Here is a 13,279-nt window from a genome sequence, read left to right as displayed (position 1 = left end):
ACATACATACATGTAGTAGGCCTTAAACAAGTTTCATGTTCAGGTACACTAGTGCCTCGATTATCCATGAAGGCAAAAAAAATCACATAACAGAAACAGCAGATAATCGAGGCACTAGTGTATCTCACTATTAACCCATTGTTTAATCTATGTAAAAGTTTTCAGTATATTTAAGTTCCTTGTTTTAATTTATAATCTTTTTACTGTCATTTAATCACATTATTATTAAGAAAAATTATAAAAGTCGTCATAATCATAAAAGCCAAGTGTCAGTTAGTCAGTCACACTCAATTTCTCTGAATTTCGTGAGTTAGAGGAGTCCAATACCACTTTTTCTCATATAACATTTCCACTTTTGATTGGCCATTCCCATCTTAGTTGAATTTAATTGCTAACATTGGCATAAGTAGCTCCTAAATTTTGGCACTTTTACTGCAATAGCCACAGAAGTGCATTCACACCCTATCAACGCCTGGGAAAAATCAGTCAAAAATTTGTGCAAATCTATGCTTGGGAACTATTACAAAAAATCCTTTGTTAAAAAGAATGAAGATATCAATTATATGTAGGGAAGATGATGATTTTGCTTCAGAAGAAGAACAGATGTGTATGCAATCACATGGTCATCGTATGTGGTTAAAAGATGCCTGCCATGCAGCACAGAACAGAGGACAACAACTGAAACTGGGTGATATATTTATGAAATCTTAATGTGTGTTTTTGTATATTATGTTCTTAATTACTAATCAAATAAAATTAACAAGCTTAACAGCTAAAAATAAAATAGGCTAGGCTTGAACTAGCCGACTTACGATTTGAATGCATGCGAAAACCTCGGATATCATGCTACACTTGAACTATTGGAACCAAAATCAATTTCTGAATGACAGTTTCTTCAAAATATGTAAATGATTATCTAGAATTGTAATGGCACAATTATATTGAGAAAATTTGGGGAAAGAAAAAAAATCGAGGATTGTGGATAACAAAACCACAGGTAATCGAAGGCATTACTGTAGTACTAAGGTTGTAACTGTACCAACTTTAATCAAGTACTTTGTCTTTTAGGGTATTTAAGTTGTTTCATGCATACAAGATTAATTTTTATAACACTTGCATGTCACCAAGCAATATCTGAACCTGGTTGTTTAAGCCTACTAAATGCTATTCAATACTTCTATATAGCAATGAATAAGTCTATATTGTCAATCTATCAAATTACATCTGGAAAGTTAGCCTTATAGTTTTAGTAGTAATGAGTGCAATATGGATTAATAAAACCAGTTCTGCAAATATTATCAACATAATTGTGTTCCCCATTCATCATTAATTTCACATTTACTAGTTTCTGTAAAGTTCATTGGTGTATAGAGAAGTTTTACTTAAAATACATATCTTGACATAAAGGTATCTCAAACTATTTCAATCCATGATTATAATGGAATTCAAAAATATAATAACAGCAGCCTTTACAGTAAGGAAGTTCTAATCTTAATGATTATAACATTTGGATCCATAGTATCAGGACTTCATCAGTTTACGTTATAATGACCCGATACTATGGATCCAAACATTGTATTCATTAAAATCAGAAATTACCTACTGTAAAGATTACCGTTATGTTATTTTTAAATTAAGTAATCAGTAGGTTCCCCTATCAAACATTATAACGAAGTGTCTTGAATAATAATAATATAATAACCTATAACTATTAATTTAATGAAACATTAGTTTTCATGCTATTCATTAAAAAGTCTCCTAATGTCGAGGATGGTTCACGTTTTGTCTTTACAACACAATATTTAGTGTTTATTACATAAGCAGTATAGTTAAAAGGGAAGGAGCTTCAAGTTACCCACCTTCTAACTTCAGTTTAGTTCCTCCAAACTCATCAGAACCAATAAATTGTTTCTTCAGTTCCCCCTCATGGTAGATAAAAATAGCAGGCAAGTTTTTATCTGGAAAGTTTGGTATACAAGTGGTAGAAATACTGCGTAAAAACTTGGTTGCCGGGAACTTTTGAGCTAGATGTGTTAAGAACTGGTTAATTAACGTACATAAGGGGATCCTACAAAAGAAAATTCCGAAATAAGGTCAGTATCCAACCTTTGTATCATACAAAAACTGTCTATGATATTATTAACTGTACAAATATGTAACATAGATGTCATTTTCTACAATTCTGTTGTAAATTCACAGATATTGTAAGGAATTTCTTAGCAATCTATGTAATTCATAATGTTTGATTTGCAGGTTGTTAATCTGATGATAAAAGAAACTTAAAAGTTCATGAAAAATATTTCTAAAATAATCACAAACCAAATTTATTTGTTCTTTAAAAATAATGGCACATAAAAATTTTTTAGTAATTAACTATAATAACTTGGAAATAAATTTAAGTAAATCAGAAATTAGAAAAAATATATTCATTATAATTTTTCAAAAAACAAACAAACTTGTGTTGCATTAACTAGTTCTCAAATATCCCTACACAAGTATCAGTCCATAATTTTTTACCATAACTTACTGATCTACGCAATAAGTGTTACCTCTACTGCTTTATCTCATTGGTTTGTTTTTTACTTCAGTTGATTAATAACAACTGAGGTTTTTACCCTAGATTTTGCCTTGGAGAATGTTTGTGGTCAGAGTCCAGTTTTGTCTTCTGTCAAATTGCGAAGCTTATTTCCACTTCTAATCAACTTTATTTTCGGTAGCAAGACAGTATATCGTGTATCTCTGTATATCTTGCAATGTCAACGGAAATAGATCTCTAGCTGTCGTTTATTTACTCAATGCTTTGATAATAAATTTTTTCACACTAATGTTTTCACTCTTTAACAACGTAATGTAAAGGTGAACATTATTTTATACTTCTTATAATTATGTGTCACCAGTTAACAAACAAAATTTGTAGTTTTATTTCATTGTAAGTCCAACTGTGATCTTAATGCATCACTATTGTTCAGAAATCTTTTGAAGAGTGTAACAACCTTGTAAGATTCAAAGTTTACCGAAGAGTAACAAAGTTTAAGTTATTACTATAAAGCTAGCGAATTTCTTGTTTCATCATGAAATTAAACAAGACAGGGTTTAACAGCTCAGTAAATACTTGAGATGGAATGAAGACTGTTTTACAGGTATTTGTATAGAATTTTTGCTCTTTTTCTAAATAAGCCACTGAATTTCAGTCCTCAGTAGGTATGAGTCATTTCTCAAATCAAAATGATCCTGAAGAAAACTATTATACACTGACAGAAATTACAAATTGTGAATACAAATTTAAGTTATTTCTCAAATAAATAAGAAAGCAGTTAATAACATGTTTAGATACCCAGACTTGTAGAGATGTAACACTACCCAGATTCCCTCTCCAGCTTTGTTAACCTGCTCCGTGTAATCTTCAGCCGATATTTCTCGCACGTCTCCAAATTTAGCCTTCAGAGCAGCCTCTTTCATTTCTGCTATCCTCTTTTTTCTTAGGAGATTCAAAGTATCATTTTGTTAAAGAAAAAAATTTTATCGCTAACACTATAACAAAAAGTAAGTAGTTTGAACTAAATTTAACTTCTTATGAAACTATGTACCCAAAGTAAACTTTTTAGCATGAAATTTATTCTTTTCTGGTTGGATTTGGATTTGTTTTTTTTTCTGTTTGAATTTCATCCAAAGTTACACAAGGGCTATCTGCTCTAGCCATTCCCAATTAGCAGTGAAAGACTAAAGAGAAGGCAACTAGTCAACACCACCCACCACAAACTCTAAGGCTACTCTTTTACCAATGAATAGTGGGATTGACCGTCACATTATAACGCCCCCACGGCTCCCATACATAACCATTTTCTAATTTCTACATTTGTAAAAAACAATTAAAGCTCAAGATAAAAGCCCTCAATCCTTAACCCATGAGTGTTTGTGTGTGTGTCCTTTCCAGGTTCCACATTCCAAGAAATATTATTCCCTCAATTCGTAACGGTTTACACTAGCACCTAAAACTTGCCAGTAGTTTTGTGTGTCCTTTCCAGGTTCCACATTCCGAGAAATATTATTCTTCCAATTCCTAACGGTTAACACCAGCACCTAACCCATGAGTGTTTGTGTGTGTGTGTGTGTCCTTTCCAGGTTCCACATTCCGAGAAATATTATTCTTCCAATTCCTAACGGTTTACACCAGCACCTAACCTATGAGTGTTTGTGTTTGTGTGTCTTTTCCAGGTTCCACATTCCGAGAAATATTATTCTTCCAATTCCTAACGGTTTACACCAGCATCTAACCCATGAGTGTTTGTATGTGTGTCCTTTCCAGGTTCCACATTCCGAGGAATATTATTCCCTCAATTTCTAATGGTTTACACCAGCACCTAAAACTTGCCAGTAGTTTTGAACCCCTGCTAGTAATTAACTTTCAAAGTATACGAATTTAAGTGAATATTCAGGCATATAAGATTATGTGACAAATGTTCTGAGCAGTACCATATAGATGAAAAAAATTTACACCATTCTTGGAATGGTGCCATTATTAATAAATAAAATGTATTGTCTAGGGCATTTCATGACTTAACTATCTTACATAACTTCCAATGAGCTAAAATACTGGATAATAGTAAAGAGCTGAGAACATCTTAACTTTCATCTCTCGTATCTAAAGCTCTTTTTTCCCCCTTGTTTCAAAAACAGGACATTAGTATTTGTGAGATGATGAGATAAAATACCAGATTTTTAGTAGAGTATGCACAATGTATGGATAGAAGAAGAACACTGCAGTAAGAATGTCTTTTTCTTAAGAAGTGATTGTTTGTTTGTTTTGGAATTTCACGCAAAGCTACACGAGGGCTATCTGCGCTAGCCGTCCCTAATTTAGCAGTGTAAGACTAGAGGGAAGGCAGCTAGTCATCACCACCCACCGCCAACTCTTGGGCTACTCTTTTACCAACGAATAGTGGGATTGACCGTCACATTATAATGCCCCCACGGCTGAAAGGGAGAGCATGTTTGGTGGGATGCGGATTCGAACCCGCGACCCTCAGATTGTGAGTCGAGCGCCTTATCCACCTGGCCATGCCGGGCACTTTAAGAAGTGAAGTGTACATCTTTCTTCAGTTTACCAGTATCCTTAACTTAGTAGATGGTGAAATATTCAGGTCCACGAACTGCCGATTGATCTGTAATTAATCATTACTCCCCACGTTTGTAATTACTTTACCGTCGTCGTAGATGACAATATGATTTCACGAATCTAGCAGAGAACCTAAAAATATTTTACATAAAACCATGGAATACAAAGAAATTAATTAAAAACCTTGACGGAACATAAAACAGCTTGTCTTATCTTTCATATCTCCGATTTCACAATTTGATGAAAATGGATATACTTACTGAATTTTACTTTCCTTATTTTCATTTAAATAAAAAAATGCAAATTTAAGGAAAATGCAAGTTTACCATGGTTTACCTTAAAACTTTACAAAATTAAAACCAGCTGGTGTACGTTATCTCAGTTTACTTCTACCTTATATAATATAATAATAGAATTTTTTTTTAACATTGGCAAAAAGATAAATCTGCAATATAATTTTAAAAAAAATTATATCACATCCTTCATTAATTTGTTATTGACAAAAAAGTAATATACTAAGTGTAAACATTTTTTCTAAAAACCTGCCTGTCAAACGTACTGAGAATATTACTGAAGTGATTAAAAATAAATGCTTGTAGTATGTATAAGTAACCTTCAAATTTAGTTTATTATCTGCTTTTTTGTGTCTCTTTGAATTATCCTTCATTTGCCCCATTTATGTTTGATCATTTCACTTATGAATCCTGCAAAATCTCATTTGTGTCATACCTGAAAAAAAAAGCAATTAGTGCTGAGTTATAATACTAAGATGCTAATACATCTACAGTTTTCTGACTTATTTAAAATGTTACCTGTATTCAAGCAGGACTCGTTCATCTTCCTCATCTTCGAGAGCTTCAATTTCATCCAGAGTCATGTCCTCATAACATTTGACAACTAGATAGAAAAAAACATCAATAACATCTCAGGTGCTGGAATTCAAAACTGAAAGTAATTAGCATGTAAATATTTCAAACTGGATAGCGTGTAAATATTTTTCAAACCAGATAGCATGTAGATATTTTTCAAAACTAAAAGTAATTAGCATGTAAATATTTCAAACTGGATAGCGTGTAAATATTTTTCAAACCAGATAGCATGTAGATATTTTTCAAAACTGAAAGTAATTAGCATGTGAATATTTCAAACTGGATAGCGTGTAAATATTTTCAAACTGGATAGCGTGTAAATATTTTTCAAACTGGATAGCATGTAGATATTTCACACTGGAACTGACAGCATTATCAACACTCATAAACACAAGTCAACATGTTTTTTTTTAAACTTTGAATTTCAGCATGATCCATGTATGAGCTGGTCTTCTGTGCCCGTTGACCAAATGTTTTGCTATTAACTATGAATCGGAAAATAAATACACTTTCTATAATTAAGGTATCAATGATAAGGACTTCTGATTAAATATCAGTAACTATACAAGGCTTATCAACAAAATTTAGGCCAGCAAACCAAAGAAATACAGTAATGCCTCTCTCTCTTATGATGTAGTGTGTGTGTGCTCTAGATGGTGAGTTAAAAAGTCTAAAAACCTTCATAATTATTATATACACATCACCATTATTAAAGGTCTTACTTTATTTCTTTGGTTTGCTGACCCAAGCTGAGCTAACAAACCTTGAAGAGGCAAAACTACAGTCCAAAACAGAGAGTAGGTAGGACAAATCACGGAACATATTAGACCTCCACGTCAAAGATTATGTTTTAAATCTTACCATTGTTGAAAAGAAAAGGAACCTAATATCAAACAGTTGGTCCACTGTATAATACCAGATAATTTATTTAATGCAATGCCATGGTATTATTCACATATTTAAGTTAATTTAGGTTACTAAATGGTGGATTAAAAGACTTAAAAACTCCATAAATATTATATACACCCACCCACCATTGTCAGTAACTATACTATTGTAAAAGATCAACTAACACAGCTGACCTTTCCTGCACTTCAATTTATTAATTTTATTATTTCTTAAAATACACTATAAAAACTATGTTATGTGACAGTATAGTGTTTGTAATGTCTTTTTCTCACTACAAGTAACCAACCTTTGATACTACACTTCCCGAAGAACATTACAAACACAACACAAACAATAATTCATTAAATATAAGAAGACTGTTCTTGTTTTTTGGTGTGACCTGTTCAAGATTAATGATGATGGATGAACAACCAATTTAACTCAATGATAAGAATGGGCTTCATATTTTTGTTTTCCATAAAAAGTACACTCTTTTGATGTATAACAAAAGTCATGTGACAACTACTGACAATATAGTTGTGGTGGAACAGTATATATCAGGACAATATTTCAACATTGTTTGGCATGTTGTAGGTTGTGTAATGTAGCCATAAATAGATTGTTTTCCAGAAGATATGTTAAGATCAGGGTTTCAGAATTGGAAAACAAAGAAATATGGATCAGCTTGGGACACCAAGACCATATGAACAACAAGCTGTACCCCAGCATAATAAGCAAAGTGCAACATCTTGTAACAAGTGAGCGCTGATGATATTTAGTGAGTAATTTACATTAAATTTCTTATTTATTGGAGAAGTGGTGAATAAATTAGAGAAGAGACGATGCCAAGAGGGAAAATGTCACATTTCTCACATTGATTTTTTTTTAATATTGCCATATAAATTTAAGAACTTAAAACATACATAATATTAAAAGGTCAGTGGCAAAAGCTGTGTATATGTCTTCCACAATAATACATAACACAATTAAGAAGGATCTCCATTTGGAAAAGTAAAAAAAGTCACATGTACACAAATTATTTATATGACATCCCGAGAAAAGGAAGATGAACTGTAGAAAACTGTATGAATGGGAAAAACAACAAAATGTGGTGACACTTGACAAAACACATGTAACTTGGTAACAAGTGTCGTTCATTTATTTACCAGAAAAAGGGTGAAAAATGTTTTTAAAAGTGGCTCACCACTAAACTTTTTGAAAAAGACTGATGACCCAAACAAGTTAGGGATCAAGAGAGTGGACTCAAAAATCAAGCTGAAGTCTGTTTACTATAAAACTATTACTTTGGATCCCTTTTACCATGGAAAAATATCAGTTATGTATGAAAATGACACCAACAGGTTGGGGGTTTACTAAGATATGGCTTCTAGTCAAACCTTCCATTCAGCAGTTGCATACCTAGAGCAACTGCAAAATGAAACAGGTATTCATGATATTCCATACACAGACATATCAGTTAAGTCACCTGATGCAGAGTCAATGAATTTCTGTAGAAAATCATCATCCTCATAGACTAGATGGATAATGGAAACTCTACAGGAAGAATGGTGAGTTTTGGACATGACAGTCTTGCAACAAAGCCTTCTGCAATGTAAACTACACTGTGGGGTTATTGACAACATGCATGGATGTCAGAACACGACTAGATGTGACAAACATTGCCTACAATGACATGGTTAATACAATGTACTCAATCTTTTGTGTAAATAATCAGTTGGTAATATTAGTGTTACCTATTCTTCAAGTACTTGTATTAATATTCAGGTTATTTCTGATGAGTATAGGACATTGCAAGTACCATAGACAAACCACAATTCAACAATATAAGATGCTCTATTCATCATGTAGATCTTCTACATTGCTTAACAAATTTATGGGCTAAAGCACACTGGTCTTGTTTATAACTTAAGCCTCCTTCTCATGTACTCAATGTATATGAATGACTCTTTACCCACTGTATATGTATGACACTTTCAACAACTATATTTGCTTACCATTTAATTTTTGTTCGACTGTATTTTCCACAATATCAATTATTTGATCTTCTGTAATTTCTTTACTCGTATCTTCTTTAGGAGGAAGGATTCCTTTTGACCTTAGAATGTCATTCCACTCAGTATCTGCATTCGGGTCCTACCAGCACAAATTAAAAATTCAAGTAGACTTAGAAACAAATTCCTTTCTCTTGTTGCTTTCAAAGAAAAAAAACGTATATATAGAGTGCAATATAAAAAAAAATCTGATGGTTAAATATAACAGCACACACATACTTGTGCATGGTATCTTAGCTTAAGAACATTTTTCATTTTGTAAAACTATCACATTATAACACCCCTGTGACTGAAAGGGTGAGCATGTTTGGTGATGGGGATTTGAACCCTCAAATTGCAGATTGCAAGTCATCCCACTACTTTATTTTTCATCTCTTGGTCCTTTTTTTTTACTTATCACTGAGAAATTAATATCTACATGATTCAGGACAATTCAAATATTTTTCCGCAGAATGCTCTGGGTCAAGATTGGATAAAACTAGTCTACAGTACATGTGGTAACAACGTTATCTCCTTATTTGTAAATTAATCAAAGAAATTTATTCTGTATCAAAAGTTTATATCTGAAATGAGAATGAAACAAGGTGTGAACAATCAAGTGAACTGTAAAAATAATATTTTCTGTTGTTATCTAGAATGACTTTAGCAGAATTGTTGTAGTAAATATATATCACGAGTAAATTTGAAACAATTCTTAACATTTACTATGCACCAGATACATGTATAGTACCAAAGAGAGTAGTATACATAAAAAAATCTTTTGTCAGTGATTTTCTTTCATAACATTATGCATATTCAAGGTATTCTGTTAGAACATTATATGACAGTTTTTAAATGCCAGCCATGGGGGTTAAGCCTAAAACAAGTGTCATAATATTACTCCCCAAATTACTAAGTAGCACTATTTAATTCAATGTTAAATTCACAGTAATAAAACAAGTTCTACCAAGAACCATACAAACTATCAACATTTTTACTTATAAGGATATTGATTTAACCCTTCACCCCTGCCTTCAAAGTTTATAACTGTAATTTTACTCTACATAAGAAATAAATATTTAAAAGTTACAGTGGATATATTCATAAGGCTCTAAATTGTTTATGATATGTTGTTTCTTTTATATGTAATGCTAGCTAAACTAAACCTAAACAGTACATCCACCTTATCTACCTTTCATCATACCTAAGCACAAAAGCTTAAAGCCGGATGCAAATTGCTATAGGGACAAGTTTTCATTGTTCCTATTCTTCAGCACTTGATGCTTACCGATATAATAATATGCAATTCCAAAAGAACATTAAACTGCAATGGAACATTTCAAAACATTTCCCATCATGCCTTAAATAAATAATATTATCCTTGCAAATATTCCCTTGATAACACTTTCATCTCTCAAACATTCAAGTTAAAAAAATATTTTTACAAAGCTTTCACGATATATGTACTTTACACAATGTGATTTAAAGTAATTACATTACAGATTAAACAATGTACTGGCAGTACAACTCTCCTGTAGCGTGTACTTTTGTATATGTATTTATGTGCATTCCATTTTTGCTATGTCAGTACATAAAGTGCAGGCACATTGCCACTTTACTAATACACATGGGCTTTTAATTATAACAACGAAAAGAATGATTATGTGACTAGCATTTCTATATGATCTAGAACGAAATATAGCTATGGCCACGGAGAATAGCCATACCTAAAATTATGAACTGTAAACAAGTACAGATTTCAAGAACAAAATACATGAAGTCTGGAAAATACAAATATCTAGAAATATGTATTACACATACACGTAACAAAAATATTGCTAATAATGTATATTACCCACTTCTCAACAGTTTGTATGGCTTAGACATAACATATTGTTTGGTAACTTGTGAAAATACAAAATCTGAAGTAAACTTTAATTCCTTTTGAGGTGAAAAGTTTACACTCCTTAATATTGTGATTGTTTTATTATCAGAGAAACAGTATCAGAAATATCTTAGGTTAAAACCTTTGAATCATAATAAGAACAGTAAGAATTTATTTAAACAAAAAGTAACCCTTGAAAAACAACTCTAAACTCCCAGAAGTAATATTAACCCTTTGTTAGCAGCTTATGTAAATCTGCCTATCACCCCAAGTACAAAGATTCAATAATTTTTGTGGCAGGCCATTCAAAATGTTGCGAGCAAAATGCTTAGATCATATGATGTCAACCACAGTTGAAGGGTGAAAGAAAATGAATTAATCATTATCAACAATTTCAAAATGCTACTCTTGGTTGAAATTATTATAAGAATTTCAATAAAAATAAATCTTCAATAAACTATGATTCACAAGAGATATGCTATATATACATACATAGTTAACATTCTTTAACATCAGTGTCTTGACATTTAGACAATATACATTATTTTTTGTGATAATTAGATCTAAAAAGATACGGAAATATAATTAACTAATATTGACTTCTTATATTTTTCTGTCAATATTCAATGAGTACTTTGAATGTGAATTCATTAGGTACATAAAAGTCAATAAATTTAGTATGTATTTCTAAAAACTAACATAATATAATAATAACTAAAATTAAAGTTATATATATATATATATAGAGAGAGAGAGAGAGGATCAGGAAATAGTATGATGATTCTAAACTCTCATTAAGTTCATAAAATCTGAGTTACTTCAAACTTTTTTTCTGAATTTACTGAATAGCACAATTATGGAGTACTGTTATCACTATATTTGTAATGAGTAAATGTTTCATTATTTTTAATTTACCTTTTATATCATATAATTAAAAACTTACCTGCATCTCAACGTTTAATGCTAACACAACTACAAAACTGACAGTATCTTCTTAATTTTCTTCTTCGTAGTTCAAGTTGATGCCCAGTTAGAGAAGTAGGTATATACAATTCAACTTATTCTTGGGTAATTTTAAACTTTCTTTCATTCAACTCTGTTAATGTTTCTTACTGTAAAACAATAACAACAAAAGAAAACATTTTTTTTTCTGAAAATGTAGACACTCTATCTAAACTCGATGTCTTGTGAAAACAAGAATATATTAAACACCACTTTTTAGTTATCCAAATTAATAGCACCATTTAAGGACAAAATTATCACATACGTTATTATTAATGATAATTATATAAAAATTGATAGCGTCTGTTCAGTGTTTTGATACACAAACATTATGCAATGTTAGTACCGTAATTAGTAAACTGTATACCATTTGTAAGTTATACTCTTATAGAAAATAAATAAAACATTTTCCATTTCCTGTTAACCTTATTCAATTTCTAACTGCAATATGTACAAGTGATACGTGTTAATATAAATTAGTAATACTCATCGTGTCCTTATAAGGAGTTTTTAACTCACCAAACACTCTCAGGATCTAAATTCTAATGTTACTAATATTGTTAATGTTAGTCCTAATTAATACATTACTCACTTATGTGACTAATCACGACACTGTTGTTAAGAGACCGATGCTACGTTACTACTATTATTAGTGTTACATCGTTTTTAATTAATAATATAATATAAATGTTAAAAATAAAAGTAGTACAGACTACAATACTTTTTTCTTGCGTTTTGACGCCTTAAAAGTTAAAGTTTAAAAAAAACAACTAAAATTCAACTTTAAATAATAAAGTTAGAATGTTCTAATTTCTATTGTATTCAGTAATATTTCATTTAATTACTACTTAATGCATTACATACCTTTTGATAATCAAATGGTGAAAAAGTCAGATAATCTGTTTATTACTGAACAAAAGATAATTTCTAAAAATGTAAAAAGTAATAAATTAATTTAGCCCTAGGCCTTATTACCACAGCATTTCGACACACATGCCACAAGCATTAAATTACCGGCAGAATTTAGCGACACCTGCATTGCGCTAACTAAAGCTGTACCTGTACACCCACCAACAAAAGACCCCCCCCCTTCCCAAAAAAAAGGGCAACTAACAAATAGAAACTTAAGCCAACCCTTTATTTTTCAGGAAACATTCGATTTCATTATGAAATCTTACAAGGTACAGGCTTCTATTGTTGCCGACAACAATTCATTTCATAATCTATCTTAACTGGAGCCTAGCCTGTCTTTTTCCAAATCTTAAACTTATATCATTTCATCCTATTGTTTATCGAACATTGCACGAAGAAATAACAAAGTTTCATCCTACCGATCTCCTGGGCAATAACTGTACTTAAATAAGGTTGCCTATTACTATTAGTCCTCTTTTCTCATTAAATAAGAGATCTTAACTTATACCCAGAATCATTCCTTCAGCTCTCATCTGGTAGATCAGCTGTAATTCTG

General features: G+C 31.4%; 1 protein-coding gene across 3 annotated transcripts in view; it reads right to left on the bottom strand.

The window, feature by feature from the left end:
- The window catches only part of LOC106465219 (phosducin-like protein 3), a 16,231-nt gene extending 3,392 nt beyond the window's left edge, over positions 1-12,839 (bottom strand). Inside the window, exons 1-6 of one of the 3 annotated variants that reach the window (XM_013925420.2) lie at positions 12,676-12,839; positions 11,753-11,921; positions 8,889-9,027; positions 5,929-6,013; positions 3,335-3,478; positions 1,860-2,068 (exon numbers count right to left, since the gene is read on the bottom strand). In XM_013925420.2, the coding sequence (XP_013780874.1) occupies positions 1,860-2,068; positions 3,335-3,478; positions 5,929-6,013; positions 8,889-9,027; positions 11,753-11,758 (583 nt within the window). In that variant the 5' untranslated portion in view covers positions 11,759-11,921; positions 12,676-12,839. Of the gene's footprint in view, positions 1-1,859; positions 2,069-3,334; positions 3,479-5,928; positions 6,014-8,888; positions 9,028-11,752; positions 11,922-12,330; positions 12,351-12,403; positions 12,425-12,675 lie in introns of those variants that run through there. The other 2 variants (XM_022393077.1, XM_013925421.2) reach the window with 2 other exon arrangements.
- Between the last annotated feature and the right edge of the window lie 440 nt (positions 12,840-13,279).

The sequence above is a fragment of the Limulus polyphemus genome, unplaced genomic scaffold (assembly GCF_000517525.1).
Source record: "Limulus polyphemus unplaced genomic scaffold, Limulus_polyphemus-2.1.2 Scaffold1873, whole genome shotgun sequence".
In the NCBI taxonomy this organism is placed as follows: Eukaryota; Metazoa; Arthropoda; class Merostomata; order Xiphosura; family Limulidae; genus Limulus; species Limulus polyphemus.
This window is presented reverse-complemented; position numbering and strand designations above follow the sequence as displayed.